This window comes from Cavia porcellus, unplaced genomic scaffold (genome assembly GCF_034190915.1).
Source record: "Cavia porcellus strain 051 isolate PalLab524CR breed Dunkin Hartley unplaced genomic scaffold, mCavPor4.1 scaffold_32, whole genome shotgun sequence".
NCBI lineage: Eukaryota > Metazoa > Chordata > Mammalia > Rodentia > Caviidae > Cavia > Cavia porcellus.
In genome coordinates this window covers 854,353-876,317 of record NW_026947515.1, presented here as the reverse complement: position 1 = coordinate 876,317, position 21,965 = coordinate 854,353, and the positions used below count along the sequence as shown (strand labels likewise).

The following is a 21,965-nucleotide window of genomic DNA, read 5'->3' as shown; positions in this document are numbered from 1 at the left end:
CACTATCCACTCACTTTTCAGATAGTTATAGAGCAGCACCCTGTTGAGCACCCATGATTAAAGTAACACTGCAGACTCCACTCTCTTTCTCACAGAGGCAATATGCCACAAGGGTGGTAAAGGGAGTTGCATTTCAGGCTTCCTGCAGAGTGGAGGACAGGTGGTCACAGCACTGTTCAGGAAACTGTCAGCAAGTGAGGGCTGATTATGGTTAGCTCACAGGATACCCTGGGAGGACAGTTTGGGAGGGAAGCCAGACATGTAGTGCTGCTTACAACTGTCCTCCTCAGGATCAGTTTCCCTTCTTGGCTCCAGACAGGTGCTGCTGAGTAAGGTGGAACAACCAGTCCAACCTAATCTGATTGAGTTGGGCCAAGCCTAGTTCACTGAAAATGAGAACTACAGTGAGAAGGAATTGGCCTGGGTCTGTTGGTTTCTGAGGAGGACATGGGACACTTTAAAGGGAGAAAGACTCTCAGACTTGGGGCCTCCTGCAACACAGAGGCATGCAGAAGAGAGTGGGGTGAGGCAGAATGGGAAGCTTTCCTGGGGTGCATTTGTGCACAGAGCTGTCCCTGACAGGCCCTGGGAGGCCTTGGGGCTTGCAAGGAGCAAGGACAGTTGGGGATTCTTCTAAGGTGGGGCTGGTACTGGACTGAGCTCAAGGTCTACTTACAGATCTTGTGCCAGCCTCACCTCTAATGACCTCACCAGCTCTGGGATCAACCTGAAAATCAAGGTCAGATACCCAGTCTGGTGGAATTCCCACGCAGGTCTGTCGCTGGCTCCATGGCAGTGTCCTCAGCTCCACTTAGGGCTCAAGTCTTGCAAAGTATCGGTCCTTCGTTTTCCCTTCACTTTACCTCTTCTATTTCTCTCAGTTTTCATTTCTACTCTTAAATCTATAGTTCTTTAAAACATTAAATTCTAAGATAATTTAATTTTAAGTTAAGATTTCATTAGTTTCTACATGTTCAGTTAAGTCACATGTAAGCACATCATCAATTGGTACAGTCTTCACATCTGTCGAGTTCCAGCTTTCTGCTCAGTGTTGGACCCATCCATACCCCTGGTCTCGCCTGCTATTTCCCACCCACCGCTGACCTTTCACACACTATGATTTAACTTGGGTTTTTCATATCAGTGCATCAGATTCTGTTTGGCCAAACATTCCTGGAGGAGACTGGATGCTATTGCTGTTTGACAGAAGAGAAAATCACAGATAGACAAAGTCTATAGGGAAAATGTAGAGACCATTGTGTATGTACTCATCTTTTCATGTCGGAAAATGTTTTCCATGATTTCAGTGATACAAAGGGAGCTACAAATGACTGATTCATTGCATTTGAAAAACAACAATAATGCAAAAATCACAACAGGAAACCTTTCTTTACAACCAATTGTCAGATAGATGTTTTTTATTACAAGTATGAAAGAGGTCTCATGAGTCCATTTCGTGAGGGAATGGACAAATTCTTCTAACTCAAAGGGAATCACCAGGGCCAACAAGCACACAAAACCCTGAGCCTCCTAAACCTGATACATGCAGGCACAAATACCTGAAATGTGCTATTTCCCCATCCACTGACACATTTTAAGGCAGGTGCTGAACAACAATGGGAAGAACATGGGGGGCAGAGCACAGCCCTATCTTGCAGTTCCCATCAGAGCTCTAAACAGCCTTCCCTAGCACTCCTAGGACTAAGAATAGAGTTTTCTCCCACACAGAATGCTGCACAAATATTCAAGAGTTTGATTCACAGTACTCTTTGAAGCCGGAAGGAAATGGTCCCCTCCCTAGCCTCCATGTAGAGCATGCACAGGAGAGTTGTCTGGATGATGCTTTTCACTCCACCTGGGGGAAGCTTGCCCTAGCCCCAGGGCCACAGAGCTTCAGGGCTAAGGATGACAAACTCATGGCCAAACATGCTTTTCCCTGGTCCAGCCAGTGCACTGGGCATCTCCACTGCAATCCAGTGCCTCCCAAAGCCAGGGACAGTACTGGGAAAGGGCATTTGGATGCCTGGGTGTCCAGTCAGGTGAGGGGCAGCTCTGCCTGACACAGCTGTGCAAAGTGTGTCCCTCTGGATCTAAACCTCCAGAAGATCCCACTCATTGCCTTCATCAGGTCTGGCAGCAAGGATGTCACACAGAAGCACAGCAACACACTTTAAGTTTACTCAAACTAAATTGACTGAAAATGCACAAGTCTGGAAAATCAAGTCTGAGAACACTGCTCTGCATTTTGTATAAATAAACTGATCCTTTGCAAGACATGGTGGTAATGCCCATTGGTGGGTCTGCTATGGCAGAGATGTAGACTCTCATGAATACAGGTTTTGTAACCGCAATAGAAAAATTGCAAATAAATGATGCATGTGCATGACTTTCTGTTTGTATTGCACTGAAGGAAGGGGGATCCAGTCAGCAACCTAGATTTACTGAGCTGCCTCAGTAAACCCAGGGCACAATCCACCACATGATTCCATCACCGAACTGTGAAAGCTCAGCAACTTGGTTCCTGCTTGTTGCTGCTGTTGTTTGAGAATTTTGAGGTGTTTGTATCTGTGCCAGCCATCTCTGCCTCTCTTAGCTTCTGTCCCCAGACTATGTGTAGATCAGACTATGTGTTTACAAAAAGTTCCATCATGATTTCAGGATCAGTGGCAGCCTCTCATGTACTGGAAATAATTCTTCATGTTTGGCCATAAAAAACCTGATACAATGTGCTTGCGAGGAAATGAGATTGTCTGATTTAAATGCAGGAAACTCATTTTGTCTGTGCCGGGCTCAGCTGCTACTAAAGCCCATATTTTTGAGGTAAAAAGATATGAGTTGGAGTGTTGGAAAGCACAGGAACATCCCAAGGTTCAGTTTCTGCTTTGTTTCACTCATTCTACTAAGCTGCAGAAGGGATTCTGAGTGTTCAAACACATAGAGTGTGAACTGCAGCAGAAATCTGTAAAAACTTCAGTTAACTGGGGTGTGAAAAGACAAGGAAAGTTTTTTGGCAAAATACACCTCTAAATATATATTTAAAGCATCAAAGAAACCATGAAGAAGACAAAGATGAAGACAAAGAGGAAGAGGAAGAAGAAGGAAGAGGAGGAGGAGGAAAAAGAAGAAAGAAAAGAAAGAAAAACAAAAAGTAATGACAATGTGTGGGGTTTTGTTTCCAATGCCTCAGCCTCATTTAGAAAGGAATGGATCAAAATTTGAAGAATGGAATTGTCACTGTGGAAAATGGACTTTGCCCCAAGGCACTAATCGTGTGTCTGGTCTGCTATGAATATCCAATGGAAGGCAGAGCCTGGAGCCTGGTGGAGGCTGAGGCCCAGACGCAGGAGTTGAGGCCCCTTGGGCTGAGGTGGCAGAGTCTTTGCTGCACCCTTGTGGCTCTGCCTTATTGGGCCTGCAGGACTGCAGCATGGATGCAGTGGTGGAAATGGGTGTAAGGCAGGAGGTGCTGGGCTCCTCTGCATGCTGCACACTCCCTGCTTGGCCTGAGCACAGGAAGATTCAAGTCCTCCATGCTGGAAAAAGAAACTCTGAAGAAGATTCTGGGTGTCCTCTACAAGACAGAGATGAACACAGTGACTTCTCAGGTAGGGAGGGCAGGGCACCCACCAGAGCGGGATCCACACGGCTTCATGTGTTGGGGGTTGAAAAGTTAGTCGTGAATGATGTGTTGCCTTTCTGAATAAAAAGACTCCTTATTTTATATATCTATAAAGTGAAGATTGAATGTTCTTCTATATGCGTATCCTACATTACATATAGAAGAGTATTAAGTCATCCATTTCTACTCACCTATTTAAGAAAATACCAACTATTTATTCTTAAGTGAATTGAACAGAAGAGAAGTAATATTGAATGGAACACTATAAATAATGCAGTGGAAAATAAAGTGGAAAAACCACAAGGGCATCCCGCCCAGGATGAGAGGTCTGCCATTGACCAGCTTCTCTCTCCTGTCCTCAACTGCTGTGCAGGTCTGTGTCTCTTCACTGCTGGGTGGAGACAGTGTCAGGACACAAGCTCTCTTCAATCTCAGGAAAGATCATGGACATGACCTTTTTTCAGCATTTTTCAGTGGCTGTAATTTATAATTAACTCAGCAGCTGTGCTGTGGAACATTCATGGTTTCTAACTGTCCACACCTTAACTGATTAAGAAGAGAATATGGTGTCTATCAATCTCATTTTTTATAATGACCCATAAAAGTGGAATTTCCAGGTTAAATGTATATAAGATGAATTTGGGAGTCGCAGATATTTCACCTGAATCCTCAGCATAGAGTTAGAGCCTGGTAGAGGAAGACTGAGACTGCTCAAATCTCTGTGGAGATCTGAAGTCAGAGAGATGGTCCAGGCAGAGGAGCAGGACACCATAGCACCTAGCAGGAATCTTGGCTAAAAAAGGCCCAGACCAGGCTGCCTCATCCATCAGTGAGTTCTAAGGAAAGTGTCACACACTCCACACTGGACAGGAGAGAGCTGGAATGGTTTCAGAGCTCCTCCCTACATGCCTGAGGCCCCCTGTCTCACTCAGGGGAGCTCTGTATGAGGTCAGTCTCTTAGAGAGCCCAACTTGACTGAATGTTTTCCACCTAGGTACAGATCTGAACTGCCACATGTGGACTCACCGTAGCTATGGAGCAGGACAGGTGTTTACAGGGAGCAGGTCAGGAGTTGGGGACACTGCAGGCAGGTCAGGGTAAGAAGCCTTAAATAAGAGACCAGGCCCTCACCAAGCCCAGTTTCCTCTGGCAGTAATCACACCATGCAAGAATGTGCATTGAATCTGAGTAACTGAAAGGGGTTACTCACATAAGTATATATTATAGAGATAGTTTGAAGATACAAAAGTAAATGTTAGCATCCATAAGTAAAATGAGATGTGACCTTTAATGGATATGTGGTGTCCATTGATGTCCCCGAACCACATGCATCAGGAGGAAATAGTCTGATGAACAGAGCAATAAGGAGCACAGACAATGGGTAAACATCACAGCTGCTTAATAACAACAACAAAGCTAGGATACACTAAGTGCACTGGTGAATTTTATTCAGTATATAATAAAGAATAAATACTGATTGTTTTTCAATTCTTTGATCAAGTTGAAGGAAAAACCACCACCAACTTCTTTTAAGTGACAAAGTTAAAGTTATCCTGAGAATGAAGCCAGACAATAATGTGTTAAAAATAATATAAATGAAAACACTCTGTTGGCTAATATTCCTACCAAACATACACAAAAGTGTTCAACTAAATGTTTGCAACGTTAAATCACCAGCATATTCAAAGTTAACCAACATGATCAACCCTGGGCTGAATCTCAGTGGTGCAAGAATGGTCCCTCTCTCACAAACTCTCTGTTTCCACTGCTTTTAACATGTTGTATCTTACTATGTTTTACTATATGCGATAGTATTAAGAAAAAATTTTATAGGCAAGGAGATAATATAGAAACCATTGTTCATTTTCTGTTAACTGGTTCTAAATACCCTGTAATACTTTCATTCTGTTGAATGGCTTCACACTGTCTTGATATGCTTGATGCTATCATATATGAAGTTATACTCAAATAATTCAAGGAATGAGGCACTATGGTGACTATTATGTTAGATTATCTGGGAGTGAAACATAATTATGCTTAAATTGTTCCCTTCTGACCAGTGTTGTTCTATTACAATGTCCTCTTTTATCTCAATCTCCACCCTTTTTTAAAAATTAAACTATTTTTTAATTTTTTTCAATTAAGGGAAAACTAAATTAAAAAATAGCAGGATATATTATAGTAACTATTTGTTTTCCTATTAACCTGATTTGAATGCCAATATTGCTATCCACATCTTGTTCTGTCTGAATTTACTATATTCTATTTTGTATGATAGTATCAAGTTTGAGGGTATAGGCAACCACTTTGAAGGCAATAAGATTAATTATGATGCCCATTATAGTTTGACTATTATCTTCTTTTGAAGTCTTGCAAGGTTTCCAGTGTAGGTTTTCTTTGTCTTGTTCTGTACTATTTTGATCAATTCTATTATAACTGATGATATAGCAACTCTTTTTAAAAATAGCAAGAGGCACAATGGTAACCATTTTTGATCATCTGATATTCTATTTTTGCATCATGTACTATGCCCATCCTTCTGTTCTAACTGACTCTGTTTTATTTAGTCATGTTAGGATTTATTCTCTTCTAAAAAATTTAATCAAACTGCGGGAGTAAAAAAAACTCAAAATGTGTAATTGTTATTGTAAAAAAGAGAGGAAAAGAGGGTGGTCTAAGGGATATAACTGCATGCTTGAGTGTGTAGGATGGAAAACCATATTACTCAGCTTTTGTTGGATCACTGAACAGATGTTTCTGCAATCTCACTGTATGAATGTCCACTTTATATGCTTTAATTTTATAATTTGGACAACTGTTTCTAAGATGACAATATGTAACCTATTAACTGTGATTTCTTACTGTATTTTTTCTTGAAATTCTGTATTACTTGTACCCTTTAACTGCTTTTTTTATTTCCTTTCTTTTGTCTCTTTAATTAAAAAAATAATCAAACCTGGAATGGATATCTTACTTATTTATTTTTTTGGCTCTGGAGATCAAACTCATGACCTCACACTTGCCAGGCAGGTGCTTAAGCCACTCAGCTAAATCCCCAGCCCACCAATGGATATCTTTTACATCTTGTCATCTTCACAGTAGTTGCCTCTTCTCTTGAACTTGATACCAGCAAGCACACCAAATGTGAATAAAATCAGTCAAGGCCAAATAACATTCAAACAATCCAGCTTCAAAGAAGATCAGTCATAGAAGACAATGTAAGTAATATAGGGATTCAGTTTTAGTTAATAGGAAATTAAGAATAATTACCATGGTATAACCTGCTATTTTTGGGTTATCTCTCTGTGCCCTCAAATCTAATATGAGTAGACAGACCAGAACAAAACATAACCAAACTAAACAGAGCAGCAAGGCTACTGTAGCTTTTAAATCCTAATACACTTTTAACAATGTCCTCTGCCTTCTTTTTTTAGTCAATTCCTCACCTTTCTCCTTCTCAGGATACTATTATTCACTGTTCAGAGTGATATTAGTCCAGTCTCTTATGTTCCATTTCAGCATACATAAAGATAAAGACAACTACTACAAAGACAATGAAAGACATTATGGTAGTCATTATCAACTTCCCGAAAATCAGTCTTGAAGATCAAAAAAGCCTGCATCATCCTGTAATTATTTGATTAGTTCTATAATATTCAGTATATATTCAATGTGTGTGAAGATGGGAACAACTATTTGGAAGAAAACTAGAGTCAGTAAGATAGACAGTGAACATTTCCAGTGGACTTGTTTTGAAATCTGTGTTTCCTTATGAACTGTTCTGCTCTGTTTTGCCATGTTTAATCTTACCCTTTTTAAGAAAAAAAAAGTATGTAGGACAGATGGGCATATTAATAACTTTTTGGTGGATCACTGAGGTGAACTTTTGTCAGTGTCATTATTTGAATATCACTTTGTATGCTTTAAATTTGTAACTTGAACAACTACTTCTAAGATGACAATATGATACTAATCAACTAGTGATTTCTTATGGTTTATTTTTCTGAAATTCTATATTATTACTACACTTTTTTATCTTTAAATAAACATTACAATTCACCAAAAAATATAAAATTTAAGTTTTAAAGAAAAAATATTAAGTACATAGGCCCTATCCATACTTGAAAGTGAAAAGCCCATTTCAGTTTAGCATGTTTAATTACAAGATGCCATGTTGAAGCACAAAAACACTTTAAAAAATCTAGAGAGGTACAAGGGATTAACTGAAAATCATAAAACATATGCAATTGAGTAGAGCTCCAACTCAGATTTGTCATTTCTGGAATATTTGTGAAGAAATATTGACATCTAACTTCTGTATTGATTATTTCTTCAGGTCTCCTTGGAATTTTTAAAGTAAACTTAGATCTAAAATGTCTGAACAGTGATGCTTTTTCTATGCATTTAACAAAAACATGGATTGCTATATTTCTCACATTGTTAATCCACATAGCATCTCTGCCCAGTGAGCTCTTTCAGATATGTAACAATGATCAAGTATGCTGAGAGTATTCCCATAACACATAGGATTTATCTCTTGTGTGAGTTTTTTCATGTATTTCACTTACAATCTGGCTGATGAAAGTGTCTCCACTTGCTTACATAGCAGTGGTTCTTCTCAGTTTGAATTCATTCATGTGTTTTGCAATGACTATATGCAGTAAAAGCTTTGCCACATTGTTATATACATAGGCTTTCTCACCAGTGTGAACTCATTGATGTATTTTAAAAAATCCATATGTGGTGAAAGCTTTCCCACATTCTTCACATACACAGGGTTTCTCAAGCAAGTAAATTTTATAATGTATTGGACAATGAGCATTTCTGCTGAAACCTTTCCCACATTCCTTACATATGTTAGTTTTCTGCCCAGTGTGAAGATTTTCATGCATTATGCAATATGTATGTGTGCTGAAACCATTCTCATGATGCTTATATACACTGGTTTTATATTGAATGTAAACTTTCATGTTTCTTACAATCTCCATGTGTTTTAAAAGCTTTCCCACATTGCTTACATACATATGGTTTCTCTCCAGTGTGAATTCTTTCATGAACCTTACAATTTGCACGTTTGTTAAAAGCTTTCCCACATTGCTTACATACATATGGTTTCTCTCCAGTGTGAATTCTTTCATGTTTCTTACAGTCTCCCCATGTGTTAAAAGCTTTCCCACATTGCTTACATACATAGGGTTTCTCTCCAGTATGAATTCTTTCATGAACCTTATAACTTGCACGTGTGTTAAAAGCTTTCCCACATTGCTTACATACATATGGTTTCTCTCCAGTGTGAATTCTTTCATGAACCTTATAACTTGCACGTGTGTTAAAAGCTTTCCCACATTGCTTACATACATATGGTTTCTCTCCAGTGTGAATTCTTTCATGTTCCTTACAACATCCAGGTCTGGTAAAAGCTTTCCCACATTGCTTACATACATAGGGTTTCTCTCCAGTGTGAATTCTTTCATGTTTATTACAGTCTCCCCGTATATTAAAAGCTTTCCCACATTGCTTACATACATATGGTTTCTCTCCAGTGTGAATTCTTTCATGTTCCTTACAATGTCCATGTTGGGTGAAACCTTTTCCACATTGCTTACACACATAGGGTTTCTCTCCAGTGTGAACATTTTCATGTATTTGAAAATGAATTTTCCTGCTAAAAGCTTTCCCACATTTCTTACATATATGCGATTTCTGCCCAGTGTGAATTTTTTCATGGATTACACAATAAGTACATGTGCTGAAAGCTTTCTCACAGTGCTTACATTCATAAAGTTTTTCTCCAGAGTGAAGACTTTCATTTACTTGACAATATGTATGTGTTGTAAAAGCTTTCCCACACTCCTTACATATGTAGGGTCTCTCTCTTCTGTGAATTATTTCGTGTTTCTTACAAATTCCATGTGTAGTAAAACCATTCCCGCATTGCTTGCATACATAGGGTTTCCCTCCACTGCAATATTTTTCATAGATCTGAACATTGTGGTGTGTTTCTGTTTTTTTCACATTCACATTACCTCCTGCAGTACAAAGGAATACTTCTTTACACTGATTCCAAGATGTACGTCCATAAGATTTCCCTAGCTTGTCATTTCTGTAAAGAAAAAAAAATCACATATAGGATTTATAAGCATATTACTAAGTTTTTCTTGGAGAGTTGAACAAAACTGCATTCTCACTGTTTGAATCTCCACTTCATATGTTTCACTTTTGTATTTCATAACTATTTCTACGAACAGCATATGTAATCATCATCTTGCGATTTCTTACTCTTTATTTTCACTTTGAAAGCAATATTATTTCTACTTATTTTGTCTAATTTAATTTTCCTTATATTAAATTTTAAAAAAAGAAAAATTTACAGTGAAATGGGTCTCCATGTAATGACTGCATTAATATCAAGTTCTGTTTTTAATGCCTGCTAAGAAATTCTGACTATGAAGCAACAGAATAGCCTTGTAAGATATGTTGAAAACAACCATTCCCAAAAGACTGGTACACATTTGGAAATCTTAAAAATTGGTACTTTGAAATGCAGAATCTTTAGCTTCACTTTGGGCATGGGTACATATGTGTATCACATGCAGATTATTCTCATATGTTTCACTATCACAATCTCCCTTCTGTCCTTAACCTGTAGTTCCCTTTTCCATACAGTCAGTCTTACTTTTCTCTAACAACTCGGTTTAATTTCATTCCACATTTTGTATTTTGGTTTCTCATCTAAAAGAAACCCTGTGACCTTTTAGGTTTTATAGCTGAGCCAGTTCACTGAATTGATGGGTGAAAGACCCATCTAATTCTTACGGAAAATGACATTATATTATTTATTTTTTGACATTATATAACACATTTTTTTCTTTTCTGTGCTGGGAATGAACACCAGGTATTAGCATAAATCTGTAGCTTTTTAAATATCTATTTTAAGAGATTTTCACTGAACATTAAGCTGTGAAGTTTGAACTTGAATTTGCCATTCTGCAAAATCTGATTTCTAGTGTGCTGGGTTTACAAGAATGCACAATCACAGAGAGTCTATTAACATTTTCCTTCTCCACAAATCCAGTGATAGATAGATATGCTTCAAAGCCTCATATGTTATAACTTGATCTGCTTTATATATGAGTAAGCATGTATCAGTATTTTATGCGGATTTTGAGATTTTATATCCAGGACAAGTCTGAGAGGATCAATTTTTAGAGACAACTGCATACTGATATTCAAAATGAGTGCACTAACATTCCACCAGTCTACTAAGAATATTAATCAGAATCACTGATTGTCTAGAGCATGGCTTATAAACATGAGCACTCAGTTTTATTTCAAATTCTATTGCAATCTTAGCAATTGTTAGACAATGAATGTGTTGTATTCACATGTAAAAATGGGTAGAAAAACTGAAGGCAGAATGTCATAACTCAAAGTGTATGCCTTTCGTACACATCTATATGCAATGTCATACATTTTCATGATTTAATCTCTCATATATACACTAGCTTATACATCTTGGGAGAATATTACTGACATTAAATTGAATAGTGCCTCATTTATTTGGTGTTCATTTTTCTGCTGACTCACTAATTACTCAGGAACATTCTTCTCCTTGTGAGTGGGAATTACCTTAAGTATCTCCAGTAAATTTTGCCTCCTTTTTCAGCTTCCTGGATATCCCCAAGTCCTCCTGAATTGTAGACATAGAAATACCAGGACTCAGTTGAGTAATACATGCAAATAGATTTTTGTTTAGATTTATGATATAATGTGTCCAGGTCTGAGCTATTTTTAAAAATATTTTCATATTCTTTTTAACGAAACAGCACTAATGAGCAACAAACAATATTCTGACAGCATGAGTGCCAAAAAGATTTCATCCTTACCAATTGCAGCCATGTTCCTAAAGATTTCACCCATCACATCTCTGTAAAGGTTCTTTTGGGATGGACTCAGCAAACTCCACTCCTCATTGCTGAAGTTCACAACCACATCCTCAAAGGTCACCACCTCCTAAAGGATCATACATATATTTCTCAAAGGAAGGTTGAGACCCCAGGTTTGGGATATCTTAAATTCTCTCCTACAAATGTGAATCAACAGCAAAGTGCGGTGGTGCATATCTATAATCCCAGCACTCAAAAGGCAGAGACAGGAAGGCATCAGTGAGGTCAGGGCAATTCTAGGCTCCATAGGGTGTTCAAATCCACCTGATATACATACAGAAAGCTTGTCTCAATAAAGCAAAACTAAACTAAACAAATAAAGCCAAACAAAACAGCTGAATGAAAACTGATTTGTTCAAATTTAAATCCATGTCTTGTCATTAATTTTCTGTCTATACACATTTTTAAAGACAGCAAATTTGATGCTAGATTGAAACTCACTGCTAATGTAACAGCCAAATAGGAGCACTGATTCTTGTGCTGAGTCATGGCAAGATTCCCTGTGCACTTTCTCTAAAGCAGAGCTCACAGTGAGAAGACTGCAGGACCAGCAACCACAAAGCACAGAGGCATATAAATATCTCATCAATTGACTGGGAAGCTAAGTAAGCACCTCCACTCCATGGTCAGTGGTGGTGGTTTGGCAGACTGCAGCCCTTCTAGGGGGAAAACCAACAGCAGCTCCTGAGATCCATGCCATGCTGGAATTTAGGACACTATGAAGCCAAGCAAGCACCACTTCTCCCTGGTAAGCGGTGGCAGTCTGGCAGACTGCGGCCCTTTCATGGGGAGAACCAGCAGCAACTTCTAAGATCCATGCCATGTTGGAACTTAGGACATTGGGAAGCCAAGCAAGTACCTCACCTCCCTGGTGAGCAGTGGTAGTATGGAAAACTGCAGCCCTTACAGGGGGATAACCAGGAGTAGCTCCTAAGATCTGTGATATGTTGGAACTTAGGACGCTGTGAAACCAAACAACCAGACTGTCTCCCTAATGAGCAATAGTGAACCTACTGATGCACCACCTAGAATCAAACATACCACTTCCCTACCCCTCTTCTTCTGAAAAAATTCTATTTAGGGCTTCTTATTTACACCACTTAGATATGTTCATTGTAGAGAATTTCCATATTTAAACTGTCTATTAACACCCAAGCTACTAAACCAGCTCTTAATTCAGAGATGACACCTCTATTCCTTTCCATTCAGAAGGATATCACATGTATATATCCATGCAAATGCCTAAATTTTGGCATTTTTTGATGAGAATTTAACAGGTAGCCCTTTCTGGAATGGGCTAATGGGAACCAGAAATCTAAGTGCCTCCTGGGAAGTAGACCATAGCAAATAAGGGGGACTTCCTTCTACTGTCTCTTTGAAGGAAAATGTTTTTATTATTGTTTCACTCTATTCTAATTAATGGTACTGCTCAATTCAATATTCTGTTTTGATAAGTTCTATAATGTTCTGTATTTCATCTCATTTTGATATATGTGATTAAAGAACAACTATTACAAAGATAACAAAATATACTGTGATACCTATTACTGTTATCCCAGTAACCTGTTGTGAAGTTGTGTACCAATTTCACTGTATGATCTTAGTTGACCTTATGCTGCCTTGTTCTATTGTATTTTACCAATTTCAAAATTAAATAAAAAATCTCATCAATCACTTTGATATACTACAGATGATGTCTCTTCAAATCTCATTTAGGCCAATGAGTACTTTGTCCTTAATATACTTAAGCAGCATTTTGAAACATGAATTTGGATTCATAGAACAAAACATAAATAACATCAAATATGGTATATAAATAATAACTCAAGTGTTAGGGAAAAACAGCTGTATTTTAAAAATATGTATATAAAATGAAACCAGGCCCAAGCTGTAAATTATACCTCACTGTCACCAAGTGATCACTTTCAAGTCAAATATAAGAAATATATCTTGGGATGCTGGTGAAGGATTTCTTCCTTGAATTTGGGGCTATCCTAAGTTACAGAGCTGTCTAAAATAGACAAACCCTGATTGAGACACTGAACAGACAAAGTGAAACTTAAAAAGAGACTGCATAAGACACCTTTGGTTTGTTTTTAAAAAGTTATAGCCATACAATACTGAAAAATTCCAACAATATTCAACACTTTCTGAGAAACAATGTGGATCTCTTCCATACTACACAGAAAACACTTTCATAGTTGGGTATTGAGCTCAGTGGCATGAAGGACTGCCTGGAAAGCATAGGTCATGCGTTCGATCCTTGGTACAAAAAAATTGAAAATTTCACCTTCATGACACTGGGACATAATTAGAGATAATCAAATTAGATCTCAAGTATGGAATACAAATATCATGTGTTGACAGGGATGTGGAATACTGATTGTTGACAGCGCTGGTGTTGATCACCTCAATGAAGCAATCAGAACTTTACTTCATAATTACTCTAAGACATGGCTAGGTCCCCCAAGGAGCCCATGCAGGAGACCAGATACCTTGCAACTATTGGGAAGACTGACACCTCATGCTATGGGCCAAGGCTCAAGACAAATGATAAGCAAATTCATCCATATCCTAAGGATTGATACTCTAAATAGTTCCCTAGCACTCTGAGGAAGTCAGGAGTCACCATTTAAAGAAATGTATCCTTATCCTAAAGACTGACATTCTAAATAGTTCCTATCATCCTGAGGAACTCAGGAGTCACCCTCCCAAACCCCTAAGGGAAGAGTCACAGCTGCCTAAGAATGCCTGCTTTCTATGTGACTCCCTTCCCCCTTTGTTACCAATTTAATCAACTTTACCTGAACTTATAATCTTATTGGCTACCATTACTCTGTCCCATCTTATGCCCATCTGCATTGTGAGTTCTTAGTTTTCCCCACCTTAAACTCACTTCACCACATGAGTTTACTCTATAAAGGTCCCTAGAATGGACAGTGTTTGGCAACCTGCTCAGGATACCTTCTCTCTCTCAGGCAGCTTTTTTTCTCTCAATAAGTATATTCTTCTCTTAATCTCTGTTGTTCCTAAAATTCATTCTTGGACTTTACAGGACAAAAACCTAATATCAGACATAGTAGACAGGGAGATTCATTCCAGTATATCAATATCAGTATAAACTTTTCTCTTTCTTGAAGTCAGAGAAATCCAGTAGTTTGTATCACACATTGTTGATCTCACCATGCCATGGATATTTGCATTGAAGTCTTTTATCCCTGCCTTTAAGTGCTGCTTCTTTTTCTGAAACTGAACTGATCTGTAATTTTGGTTATGGTATTGAAAATGCATTAAGGAATTGACTCAAAATATTTCTTATGAATGGTTTACCAACAGCCATGGAGGAAGACGGCAAAAATTCTTTGTTTTGATTTCTTCATTCAAACCAAAGGATGTATTTGAAAGAGCTTTGCCCTTCAAATAATTACAGGACCTCATGGTTGTAGTTCAAGGTGGAAGAATGTGAAATCAGGGATGCTTAGTCATAAGGCCACTTCCTCTTTTCTCCTTGAATACAACTTCCTCTTTCTTTCCAAGGGGCCTAAAGAAAATTCCCATCAGCTCCTAGCAAGACATCAATGTCCCCTCCAAGCACAACAGCCATTCAAAAGTCACATATACCCCATAACCCCATACTCAGTCAGGGGAAAAAAAAAACACAGCCAAACCCTTGGTGGGTGTGGGCTCCTCTCCACATTCTTTAAATAAAAGGCCACTTTTACATTTCTTATATTCTGCTTCTCTATTGTGCTAATTTACCTCCTCAGTAATCTCAGTAATCTAACCCACTTTAAACCTGTCTCATCACATGATTTTATTCTGTAAAGTCTCTAGAAGAGACAGAGTCTTTTGCTACAGGCTCAGAATCCCTCCTGTTTTTCTCAGATAGAAGCTTTCCGATAGGATTTTTGGTGTAGTAAAGAAGAGAATACAAAGTGAAAATGGCCTTTATTCTAAGAATATGGGGAGAACCCCATGACCACTGGGGGGTCTTGCTTTTTCTTCTGGAAGTATTTGGGCAGCATACATATAGTTTTTGACTTGGGTGGTGCTTAATTAAAGATGGCATTACTGGGTCTGGAGATTTAGCTCAGTGGCATAAGCGCCTGCCTTGCCAGCAGGTAGTCCTGAGTTCAATCCCCGGTATGGATAAAAAGGAAAAAGACAAAAAAAAAAAAAAAGATGGCATTGCTGATATGCAAGTAACTGATTGAGATTCTTTTCTGGCCACAGGTAGGTTGAATAGGGGAGAGGAAAGTGACTTCAAGGTAAAAGTCCCCTAGTTCCACCTCCCAATTCCAAAATATCCTATTTAGAGCAAAACACATTCACTTTCTATCTCTCAATAAATATATTCTGCTCTTCAACTCTGTTGTTCCTAAAATTCATTTTTGCACTTTAGAGAACACAAACTCATACCAGACATAGAAGTTCAAGAATTTCATTCCACTATATCATGGTATGGTTGCCTGTATTTCTAACTAACTCAGCTGCCTGTAACTTTAAGAATTGTTTATGAATTTGACTTGGGGAAATTGTAGCAAATAAAATGTTCTTAATGGATATAGGGAAATATATCACTAAATTGAAAAAAAATGATTATCACAGTTTTTCTAGCTAGCAACAGCCAACATTTTCAACTTTCAAGTATGTGGGAAAACAAAAAATAAAAACAACTCAGAAAATAGCAATCCTATTGAAGAGACCAAGAAAGCTCGTTCCATCTGCTGCTCCCCCTCCCCTTCTCCCTTCAAATCCAACTAGGTTAAGTTTTAACTTCCTAAAGGCCATAAAACAAAGGCCTGAGGTAATAGCTCCTGACATCCTGAGTCTTCCCTATCTGGTAGCCCCATCACAAATTGTGTTAATTGCATCAGATTGTATTAGATTGTACTGAAAGAGTTAACTTTACAGCTGCAACCCCCGAGCTATCTGTACAAAGCAAGAAGGGACTTTCCGTTGGTCATAAAACCACAGGATGTTCTGTTTCAGTGAGTTAGGCAAGATAAGTAACAGTTCCGGGAACACAGTGACCAGGCTAGAACCCCGGACACCATAGTTACCCAACCCTGGGCCCCTCCAATCAGCTTTTGCCAAGCCCTGCACCGTTCAAAACTAACCAATGCGATCTGCTTCTGTAACCTCACCTGCTTTGCGGTTTTCATCCTTAAAAACACCAGCCTTGCCCCAACTCAGGGTTTTCCATTTCCACCTGTTTGGAGGACCCCGTGTACACAGAATAATAAAAAGCCCTTTGTTTTTACATGAGAGTGAGGCCCTTGGAGTCTTCCTTGGGACACCGGTCTAACACTATAGGGGACAGTACATCATTTACTGTAATTGGCATGTTATGTGCAGGTATTTCATAGACCACAAAGGAAATATTAAGCCTATTAATTAACAAGTATCAGTTTCAATAAATGTGCTCATAGCACTAAATCACTGACAACTGTGAATTTTTTTTTTTGTATGAGAGATTGAACTCATGTCCTTGTGCACTCCAGGCAGCTTCTTTTATCACTGAATTCAACACCCAGAATCAACAACTTTAGATACTAAATATGACTATTAACAATGTTTAATTTGCCATTGACATATTTAGTTATAAATTTTATAAACCTACATTTTCGCAAATGAAATGATTTTATTTCCTTGCAGTTTAAATTACTTTTGTTTATAGGTACCGGCGATCAAAGTTACAACCTAGCACTTTCCAGGCAGACGTTTCTGCCTGCTGAGCTTAAATCCCTGGCCTGTATTAATGAATAGTTTTAAATGTATAAACATCACTTTATTCATTCAAATACTATTGTGATTTTAGCAAAGGATGTCAATGTAGACAGAAATTGATATACAATCAGAGAAGAACTGGAACCTCAAAGAGTCAATGCAAAAAACTAAACACAACAATCACTGCTACAGGCACAGCTGAAGAAAGCCAGAACTGAAGGTGAAGATCCAGTGACAATGTCTACATGCTCCTGAAGAGAAAAACAATAGTTTGAAATGTACTGCAGTTTCCACCACCTGCTCCAGGAAGTCCTGATAGGCCTCAATTACCATACTCAAAGACCAGAACAACTGGACTATTGTTCCCACAAAATGCCTTGGCTCTTTCAACATACCTTTTCTGGCTGACTTGTTCCCCTGCTGAATAATATTAGTTAAGCAGCTATAACTTTATAGGTTGATTGTAGTCTGAGACCCATACTGTACCCACATTGGGACTTTACTGTATAACTGTTCCCTGACAATAGGTCTGTGGCCAAAACACTGAAGACCACTCCAGAAAATTCAGGGCTATTCTTCTCTCTTTTTTTCTAAGAAAATTTTGGAACTTCTTTTGGTTTGTGGCTTCATTTCTCAATGTTGTGAGCCACTAAACTTGGTGCATTTGATATCAAACAGGGCAGAATTATATTTTTCTTATTTAAATTTAAATATGAAATTCTGCTAAAGGCCATGTTCCAAAGGCTGGATTTCAAGCTGCTTGTTTGCCATGAGTTTAACATTTCCATGGACTTTTAGAAGTCCTCAGTCTAGTGAACTACAAATGTATTGGGGGAAGGAGATCACTGTTGTGCTGTAGCACAATAGGTGCCATTCCTAAATCTGTGTTTGTCACTGCCTCCTGGATGCCACTACATGGCCTTCCTTCTTCTGCAGCATCATTCAATAATTCCCATTTTGCATAAGTTAACTTTCACTCAGCTCCATAATTATTTTTTTAAATAGTCTTTCTGTCACCTTGTTTATTTTTTTCATTTTAGTTTTTTGATTTAAAGACATAGACTCACTTTGGAGTTCTGGCCAGCCTTGCAATCACTATGTAGGTTGGCTCTTTGAATACATGGCCATTCTCCTGTTTCAACCTCTTCATCTCTAGGGAAAAGAGGTGGGCATTATAACACATGGCATTTGTCTTTTTTCTCCTTTCCTTTTCAATATTATTCTTTCATTTCAGTGCCACTGTCATTTAATCCTGGTGTTTGCTTGTGTCAGTAAAGGTTTCTGCAGCTTGAGTTGAGTTTGTGAACAACAATATAGGAAGACAAGCAAACCAATTGAGAAATGTGAAATTTCATTAGCTGGTCTCAGGACCACTTGTATACAGAACCCCCATCCCCATTTCAGGATCTAAAGAAGAGGCTTTGAACTGGAAAGTTACAGACATTTTAAAAGATAGAATCACAAAAAGATCCTGTTGGAAATCATTGAGCTAGATTCTTATAATAATTTTTGGATGACAAATTTATTCTGCTTCTTTTGTTGAGCAGGTTAATTTTTTTCTTTGTTTATAGCTCATTTTGCTTTACTCCTTGGACTTCTACCCTGAGTGATTTTCCATTTTTCTGGGTGAAGTACAGGGCACTAGTTAAATGCAAAGCTCAAGATGCCATCTACTATGCCAAGCTACAACACAGCTAAGTTACACGCCTCAATATTTTATAGGGTAAAAACACACATATCTATAATCCCAGCACTCCAGAAACTGAGGCAGGAGTGCTGCTTTGTGGTTAGGGCAACTCTGCACTCCATAAGGGGTTCAAATCTAGCTGATATACATAGAGAAAACCTGCCTCAATAAAACAAAGCTAAACTAAACAAATAAAACCAAAGAAAACAGCTGAATGGAGACTGATTTCTTCAAATCTTAATCCCATATCTTGGGGATTAATTTTTGTATATACATTTTTTGAGACAGCGATTTCATGCTATGTAGCAACTCACCACTACTGTAACAGCCAAATAGGAGCACTGATTCTTATGCTGAGTCACTGCAAGAGTTGCTGTGCATTGTCTCTAATGCAGAGCTCATAGTGAGAGCCTGCAGGACCAGCATCCATAAAGCACAGAGGCAGACAAGTATCTCATCCATCACTTTGATGGACTACCAATTATATCTCTTCAAATCTCAATTAGGCCACTGAGTCCTTTGTTCTTGATATACTTAAGCAGCATTTTGATATTTGAATTTGGTTTCATAGAACAAAACATAAATAACATCAAATATGGTACATAAATTATAACACAAATGTTCATGGAAAACTGCTGTATGTAAAAAACGTATAAACAATGAAAGCAGGTGCAAGCTTCAAATTATACCTCAGTGTCAACAAGTGATCACTTTCCACTCAGATATAAGAAATATATCTTGGGAGGCTGATGCAGGAGAACTGTCTTGAGTTTGGGGCTAGCCTAAGTTACAGAGCTGCCTGAAATAGAGAAACCCTGATGGAGACACCCCACAGACAATGTGAAACTTGGAAAGTGACTGCATAAGACATCTTTGGTTTGCTTTAAAAAGTTATAGCCATACAATTAAGAAACTTTCCACAATATTCAACATTTTCTGAGGAACAAGGTTGATATTATCCATAATATACAGAAAACACTTTCAGAACTGGGTATTTAGCTAGCAGCTTGAAAACCTAACTTGCAAGCTTGAGAACATGAGTTCAATACTTGGTACAAAAAAAATTCAAATTTCACCTTCATGATACTGAGTCATAATTCGAGATAATCAAAACTAGATTTCAAGTGAATAACACAGAATTCATGGGGTGACAGAGATGTGGAATACTGATTGTTACCAGAGCTGGTGTTATTCACCTTAAGGAAGATATCATAATTCAACTTTAACTTCATGCTTACCCTAAGTACTACCTGACTCAGTGAAGACCCTCTCTGTTGTATGTCCTGCTATTTGCACACTGTGTCCTGCTGTCACTTCCACATCCTTTCCATGTTCCTCCGGTCCACCCTAAGCAGAAAACCCTTCATGCCTTAACTATTGATATCCCTGCACAATTTCAATTTAGGGAATCTCTTTACATGAATTAGTAAAGTCCATTACAGAGCATTTCAATATTTAAACAATGTATATGACCAACCACACTATTAAAGCAGCTCTTAATTCAGAGATGACACCCATATTCCTTTCCATTCAGAAGGATATCACATGTATATGTTCATGCAACTTAGGCATGTTCCTACATTTAGGCATTTTCCAGTGAGAATTTAACAGGCAGGCCTTTCTGGAATTTGTCCTTAGCAAGCACACTTTACCCGGCCCTTGAGGACACTTTTATATCTGCTTCATTTTTCTCAAAATTGAAACTTCTATGGCTGTTCTCACAAATATAGTCTATGAGCACGTGTCACATAAATTATGTTGAAAAATTATTTTCACTGTTATTTATCTTACACAGGAGTTCACCAGGTGTTTGGAAAGCCTTCCTCCACTGAAGCACAGCACTGCACATCTCTGAATTTTCATAATCTTTGCCAACACCTGTCATGGGGTTGGAAGTGCAAGAACATATCATAAATTTAGGCAATCCCTATAAATACAAAAAATTACAAGTTTAAGAAGTGCCATTGTGGATATGAGGCCCTGCATTACAAACATTTATAAACTTTAGAACATCAAGGTTGCTGATCCCTGGAATGAGAGCAGAGACCAAGCTCAGTACTGATGCTCCAGCTACAAAATGCATCAGAGTCAGGGGCTTCCCAAGCTCCTTCCTCTGCTCTCTATGGTGAAGTTGTCAGGGCAGTAGAAAATTTCAAAGATGATACTCCAGTCTGTTGCTATCAGAGTTAATTCAGGGCTCTGGGGACACAGAATCATCCTTGCTCCCAGCAGAAGAAAAAAGGGAAAGTGGACGACCCAAGACCAATGCTAGAAGACCTCTGGAGCTGAAGCTAACTAAATACCTGAGTCTACACACACCAGAACTACTTCTCACCACTTGTAACTGTCTTCTCCCAATTCCACCCTATTTCTGGGCTCCCATCCAAAGCCTCACCATTCTGTGGCTTAGAGGGTCTCCCAGGTTCTTTGCTAATCAGGCCACAGGACATCGAAACCAGTAAATGAGATCCAGCAACATTCTGCTCCCAGTTTTGTATTCCAAACAGGTACACAATTTCTATACACCGGAAGAGACCCAAGAGACCTCCTCCCACAGCTCGCCTGATTGGACATTTCATATAGCCCGCCTCTTCATCACTGATTGACTGCTGCTCTACTGCCCTCCTTCTAAGTCAAAAATAAACAGGGAATGGAACTCCTTCCTGCAAGAGAGGATCCCAAATGATAGACAGTAGTCAGAGACTTCTGAAGCTGGTTGTCTTCACCAGTGTTGATCTCAGCTACACAGAGGAATATGTGTACCAAAGTGCCTTACCTCAGGCTTTTCATTTCCAAATTTTCATTTCAAGGATAAAAAGAAAAAATAATCTAAAACTAAATTTCAAGACATGTGAATCAGGGGGCAACACTGGTATATACATTGCACATTGTCATCCCCAGATCACTCACCCAGAGCACAAGACATCTGTATTCAATTTTCCTAAAAATACTAACATGTGGAGCTGAATTAGTTAATTATGAT

The 21,965-nt window shown here is 38.5% G+C and overlaps 1 protein-coding gene across 1 annotated transcript; it reads right to left on the bottom strand.

The window, feature by feature from the left end:
* Positions 1-7,205: 7,205 nt before the first annotated feature.
* On the bottom strand, positions 7,206-21,525 carry LOC134474373 (zinc finger protein 709-like). The gene is made up of 4 exons (XM_063242120.1): positions 21,378-21,525; positions 11,506-11,632; positions 11,249-11,309; positions 7,206-9,722 (listed from the first exon to the last, which is right to left on the bottom strand). Exons 1-4 carry the CDS (start codon positions 21,378-21,380, stop codon positions 8,567-8,569), a joined length of 1,347 nt encoding a protein of 448 aa, XP_063098190.1. The 5' UTR covers positions 21,381-21,525; the 3' UTR covers positions 7,206-8,566.
* Between the last annotated feature and the right edge of the window lie 440 nt (positions 21,526-21,965).